The sequence below is a fragment of the Neophocaena asiaeorientalis genome, unplaced genomic scaffold (genome assembly GCF_003031525.2).
Source record: "Neophocaena asiaeorientalis asiaeorientalis breed wild unplaced genomic scaffold, Neophocaena_asiaeorientalis_V1.1 scaffold268, whole genome shotgun sequence".
Taxonomy (NCBI): domain Eukaryota; kingdom Metazoa; phylum Chordata; class Mammalia; order Artiodactyla; family Phocoenidae; genus Neophocaena; species Neophocaena asiaeorientalis.
Window position 1 is genome coordinate 3,910,660 of NW_020173979.1, and position 6,802 is coordinate 3,917,461.

General features: G+C 44.0%; 1 protein-coding gene across 2 annotated transcripts in view; it reads right to left on the reverse strand.

The window, feature by feature from the left end:
• The window catches only part of NPM1 (nucleophosmin 1), a 16,232-nt gene extending 12,628 nt beyond the window's left edge, over positions 1-3,604 (reverse strand). Inside the window, exons 1-4 of one of the 2 annotated variants that reach the window (XM_024753400.1) lie at positions 3,367-3,595; positions 1,285-1,364; positions 673-792; positions 247-340 (exon numbers count right to left, since the gene is read on the reverse strand). In XM_024753400.1, the coding sequence (XP_024609168.1) occupies positions 247-340; positions 673-792; positions 1,285-1,364; positions 3,367-3,424 (352 nt within the window). In that variant the 5' untranslated portion in view covers positions 3,425-3,595. Of the gene's footprint in view, positions 1-246; positions 341-672; positions 793-1,284; positions 1,365-3,366 lie in introns of both variants that reach the window. The other variant, XM_024753401.1, reaches the window with a different exon arrangement.
• Between the last annotated feature and the right edge of the window lie 3,198 nt (positions 3,605-6,802).

Genomic DNA, 6,802 nt, shown 5'->3' on the forward strand with positions numbered 1-6,802 from the left:
ACGGCCATGGCTCACGGGCCCAGCCGCTCCGCGGCACGTGGGATCTTCCCGGACCGGGGCACGAACCCATGTCTCCTGCATCGGCAGGCGGACTCTCAACCACTGCGCCACCAGGGAAGCCCCTAGATTCCCACTTGAACCTATTACAGACAGCCGTATTACAGAACTAAGCATACTTTATAAAGTCCAAATTGGGAACAAAGTAACTGCATTAAAAATAAGCATCATAACATAAAAATAACATACCTACTAAGTGCTGTCCGCTAATATGCACAGGCCCTGAACCACACTTCAACCGTAAGACCACAGGTGGTGTTATTTCAAAGCCCCCAAGGGAAACCTAAAAAGAAGTAATTATAAATCACTAAATATTGTGGGGAAAAAAAACGGTTACATGTTAGGTATAAAATCTGTTCATAACTTAAAAATGTTTCTGAACGAGCAAACCCATAAGCCAAATGAACAAATCAGTGAACCTGTTTTTTCCACCTCTGATAAACAAGCAGCTACCACCACGGTGATCAGTCAACACCAGTGACAGAATATGCAGCTGTGACTACTAGGAAAAAACCAAACCAAATTCCCCAATCTCCTTGTAACCTAAATGACACTCACCTTAAGGCAACAGAATTAGAATTTGACATAAAATCCAAAGTGTAAATGTGCCCTTACCGTTGGCTGCACAGACATTTTCAAAGTTGCCAGTGTTACTTTAATTGGACTGCCTTCATAATTCATCGCCTCTGCTTCGACAATGTGCAATTCATCCTTTGCGCCAGCCCCTAAACTGACCTGTGAATAGAAGAACAGCACTTCAACTTAAGCTTCCACCATTTTACAATCCCCCCAACCAGCTGTTTCAAAAAATCAGAACAATTATAAACCTTTCATTATTACCACTGATGGGAAACTGACTTGAGCACAATGTTGTTTTCAAGTTTTATGTGACTTTGACAATTTCTCATATTTGGTAAGTCTTAACAATTACATAAAAATGCATCTGATGACAAAGATGTTTATGTCATCACCCACGCCTAAGTACAAACCACCTTTCACTGGCCACCTAGAAGTTAAGTAGTAGGCTATAGGCTAGTGTCTGTGGAGAACAAATAAGATTGATATTTATCACTACCCTAAAGGGCATTTTAATACAACTGTAGAAGCGAAGAACATAAATAAGGAAAGAAAAATATTGCTGTAAAATAAGTATTAATCCACACGAATAGGAACTAAGAGACAGAAATCAAGAAATGTTAAGTAGTTTATTTTGAAAAGTTTAAGTACCGTTCTTAAAGATAACTGGTGCTCATTTTCATCATTATCCACCTTAAAGTGATAATCTTTGTCGGCCTTTAGTTCACAACCTGTAAATGAAGAAAAAATTCAACTATAACAAGGAGAAAAATAACACTAAAAATTCAGTGTGGGTAACCAAAAAGTTAACTTGTGAACTAATTTTTACTATTCTAGCTACCAAAAGGCAAGGCAGAAGTACCTCTTCCAGGATTTCTTGAACACAGAATATAAACAACAAATAACATCCATACAGAGCTTTATAAATTCCACTTCCCACTACATTATTTTATGCTCAACTACACTACTATTCTCATGTAGAAACAAAATCAAAAATTTAGTAACCCTAGAACTGAAACCAACCCTAACATACAATGTTGATAAAATCCCACTATTTTAAAGTTGAATTACCTACCAAAACTGCCAGGTGCCAAATTTAGAAATGACAATGGTTACACAAACACCTACATCAACAGCTTGCATTTACAACAGAAAAACTACAAATGTAAAAGAACTAAAACTCATTACAGGGGTCAACATTCCATCTTCGAAGTAACAGAAATGATGTACATTAAATTCTGTTCAGAAATTATGTTTAAGACAATAGAAATATCCTAGGGATACTTCCAAGAGCAAGAGTTAACACAAAAATTCTGATATAAATTTTGATGTAAACTGATCAGAAACGCCAGCTTTTCAAAATGCTAGAAATAAAAGCCTTAATGCATAGTGCGTGTTACTACTACCATTCATGAAAAAGCAAATTGTCTTAAATACCATCAGAATTAACCTTTATTTAATTTAAATAGTCCCATTTAGTTGCCACCTAATAGTTACTGGAACAGATGCTTAACTGTTATTGCTCAGTTAACAAATCTCAGCACAGTATATAAGGGAACAAAATTAATTTGGGGCAGGATTTGCACTTACTTTAAATGAAAGCCTGACACAAAGGCTTCAACAATTCAGTTTAGTGAGACTGAGAAACCAACGCAGGCCCCTTAGTATGGTACTTGGTGTGCTCGAGGGGGAAATCCCAAAACCCTGGCATAGAATTACAAGTTTAACAGAGGGCTGCCTCCGCCAGTCTCCCTCCCTAGCCACCCCCCACCCCAAATCATTTGTAATGCATCAGCTCTGGAGGCAAGGGTCATGGGGGTTAGATGTAGTCTCTTCCTACAAGTGCAACCTTCGTTAAGCCACTTCGGTTCTCTGAGCGGCAGTACCTCCTCTGCGAGGTGGACGCGGTGAAACAGAGGATTCTCTAAATGAGAACTACCAGCATAGATGTTAAGCACCGAACAAAAGACCTCCAAGAGTCCTGGAGCTACCAACCACTTCACCTAACGTTTCCGGCCCACCAGCCTCAATCAAGCCCCAGGACCCCAGGCTCGGGGGTGACAAGACACCAGTGAGCCCCGGATGCAGCGCCCACACCCCCCTCCTTCCCCCAACCACGTGGCAACCACGTGCTCCCCAGCGGTCGCGGCCTCCTCACGCCGGGCCGGGCCGGGCCGGGCCGCACCTCCCTTGCCCCCAGCAACCAGCCGAGGCACCGGGGCCGAAGCTCGGTCGAGAGCTCCTGACCCTGAGGCCTGAGGACAACACCATGCTCAATTGTTCCTCTCGTCCAGAAAGGAGGCCCAAGCCTCCTCACACCACGAACCCACAAAACCTCCTACACCACCAACGCGGAGCTCAGCCTCAGGCACCCGCCCGGAATGATAAGCCTACCAACTCACAAAACCCCAGAAAATAATTGTGCCCGGAGATCCACCATGGGCCCCGCGTAACGCCGAACCCTCAGCCGGTCGGTTCCTCAGGCCCTGGGCCTCGGACCGCTGACGCCCCAGCCTTCAGGCCGCCCCTCCTTCCCACCCCCCTCCGTGCTTCCGGCTCGCCCCTCCTGGGTCCCCATCCTGTAGGCGGCAGGACCCCATCTGCTCGCTTCCCACTCCCTCAGGCCTCCAGCCTGCTTAGCTTTCCTCGCTAACCCAGGCCTCAGTGGGATCCCGCCCCCCCACCAAAGCCTGCAGGCCCTGCTCGGCCTCGCTCCAACCCCCCAGCAGTTACCGAAAAGATAGTTCTGGGGCCTCAGGGGGCTCATGTCCATGTCCATCGAATCTTCCATGGGTTGGTGGCACGCACTTCGGTGGGAGAGAAAGTGGACGGAGATAAAAGACTACCGTTCGAAGGAACAGTCACGCAGGACGGAATCAGACCAGGGAAAGGACGCGGGCTCCCTGCGCACATATATAGCAACCTGGAGATCTCGCGAGAGCTCCTTAAGTCCCGTCTCCGCGCCTGTGCTCCGGAGCCCCCCTCCCCGCACGGTCGCTCTCCTGCGCAAGCGCTCTTCAACCTCACTCCTTTCTACCTCGCCCCCCACCTCCTCCAGGTACTTCGCGGGCTCCCACCGAGCACGCGCACTCGTACCCCGGCCCCACCCCTCCGCCGCAGCCGCCGCCTGTGCGCACGCGTGCTTCGCCCGGGTAGCGCGCGTTCCCCGCCTTCTAGCCTTCCACGTCCTCTCCGGCTCAGGCGCGCGGGCCTTGCTAGAGAAAACTGCGCAGCCCACCCTGCAAAATGGCGACGGTAACAGTTAGCTGTGTTAGGTATGGAGGGCGAGGCGGTTGTGAGTCAGACAGCAGCTCGATTCACCTTTCTCCGTCTCCTCGTGCCTCGCAGGCCTCCAAACAAGCATAACCACTTCGGGTTTTTTGACTCGCCTGAAGGCCTGGGCGCAGAATTCATTGTTTCCCCAAAGTTAAAGCTTGAGGTGCCAGAGACAGTGGACCGTACGCAGTATTATCTGTTGGAGAGAAAAGATGTAGCTGCTGGCCAGACTTATTCAACTCTGTTTTTATCGCTCTGTCGTTTCTGAGCAAACATCTTCGAAGTTGAAATCCTTCCTCATTATGTCATTTGGGGGCAAAAGGGGACTAAGTCGGCCTCTTCCACATGAGCAGGGCAGGAACCAAGCCTGGGTGATTTCTCCAGACAGAAGGTTTTGAAAGGGCTATATATCCACAACATGTCCCCACATAACGTCCTGTGAGGCACACACGACTATCCCCGCTTTGCAGACAAGGAAGCGGGCCGCTAGGAAGGTGCCCAAACAGATGAAGTGATTATAGACAGGGTTCTCTAGTTCGAAGTCGAATACTAACATCCAACTAAAAGAGCTCAGAGGATTATATGAGGGTCCAGTGTCTGAGGCAGTGCAGTTCTGAATCCTCAGGATTTCTAAGAATGTTCTGACCTGTAAAGAAGGCATATGACTTGTAAGAAATGCATAAACCTTAATTAGACTATTTGGAAGTGAGCCTGGAAATGAGCAACTTAAGCTACACTTTGACAAACTGAGGACCATCCCTCCCCCAACCGCAGCCCCGGGGCCCTGGTGCCGAGGATTCCCCTAGGTATCTTTCTTACATCAATGGACCAAACAATAAATTAAAGAAGTACTGTAAGGAATAAAAATAGTGACAGTAATTCCCTACCCGAATACAATCTACCTGAGATAAACCATAATACACATGACCCAATTATTAGTTAACAGAATGACAGTTCTAAATTTGGAGAAATCAATGCTTGCAATATGTGAATAGACTAAGCTGTTCCTCACCTTTTCCCTTCCCCCAATTGAAGAAAAGTCTTCACCAGCCTGGTTCTTGGATCTTTTAAAACGCAGAGTGTGACCAATTGCTAGAGAAAAAATTGAGTCTTGCAAGGATATCTATTTAAAGGAACTGAGGAAGGCTGATTAAAAAAAAAGAGGACAGGACTGTGGCTGAGGAGGATTTAGAAGTTTAGAATGAGAAAGTCTCAAGAGAGGAGCTACAGGATAGTGGAGAAGGGGCTAATGTTCTTTGAGCCCATGCAAGTAAAAGTTGGGACTACTTTGTAATATGTTTCTGGATTCTGGACCATGATTATTCAATGCAGCTCTGCACAGAGCCGGAATCATCTGAGAGGCATAGCTCATGTTATATAAATGCGTTTGCTGTTTTAATATTTCAGGCGCTTAGATATCTCATGGAATCAAGTGGTTTAAAAAACAACCACTTTTTGCATTTTTCAGATTTACAAATGTAATGAATGCCCATTATCTTTTAAATAAATGAGAAGTATTTAGGCTTTTACAAGTGAAAAAGTTAAATGCCCCTCTTTTCATATCCCCATTCCTATTCCCTAAGGTTAATCACTGTTAGTAGTTGAATGACTATACTTCCAGACTATATATAATGGGGTGGGGTGGGGGATGGATTATATAGTTAGGGGGTTTTCTTGGTATTTTTTTAATGTGTGTGATTCATATATTGTTCAACTTACTTTTTATACTCAAAAATATATTTTGGACATTTGTCCAAACTAGTCATAATATGGATATGTTATAATTTAACTATCCATTTCTCCATAGATGGACACAAAAATTGTCTCCATAATTTTGCTATAAGAAATAATGCTTTCGTAAATGTTATGGACTGAATATTTGTGTTCCCTCCAAAATCATAGTTGAAAACCTAATCTTCAGTGTGACTGTTTGGAGATAGAACATGGAAAAGGTGATAAAGGTTAAATGAGGTCACAAGGATGGGCCTTAATCTATAAGCTAGTGAGTGCCCTTATAAGAAGAGGAAGAGACACCAGAGCTTTCTCTCTCTCCACTGTGTAAAGACATAGTGAGAAGGAGGCCGTCTGCAAGCCAGAAGAAAGCCCTCACCAGGAGTCGAATCCACTGGCACTTTCATCTTGGACTTCCCAGCCTCCAAAACTGTGAGAAATTTTGGTTGTTTAAGCCACCCAGTCTGTGGTATTTCGTTATGGCAGCCCAAGCAGACCACTACAGTTAAGTATCTGTACATATATCCTTTTGGAAGTCTAAAAATAATTTTGTAAATATGTCCTAAGAAATGGACTTCTACATTAAAGGGCAGGTATTTACTTACAAATATATGTACATATAAATGCATCTTTTTACTGTTTATATAAATAGGATCATACTTTCTATATTGCTGTCTTAGTCCATTCAGACTGCTATCAAAAAAGACTGAGCAGCTTATACACAACAGAAATTTATTTCTCACAGTTCTGGAGGCTGGTAGTCCAAGATCAGAGTGCCAGAATGGTCAGGTGAAGACTCTCTTCCAGGTTGCAAACCTCTTACTGTATCCTCACATCGCTGGAAAGGGCTAGGGGGAGCTCTGCAGAATCTCATGGAAGCACTAATCCCATTCACAAGGGCTCCACCTAATATAATATAATATAATAATATAATATATATATATAATATATAATAATAATAATATTATTACTATTGGGGCTTAAGATTTCAACATGAATTTGGGGTAGGGGATACAAACATTCAGACCATAGTAATTGTTATGCAACTTCCCTTCATCTCATGTGGTTTAGCCTTCTTTCCATGGTATAATATATAGAGGCCCATTGAATTCTTTTTAGGAGTTGTATAATGTTCCATAGGATAAAATATATACTATTCTTT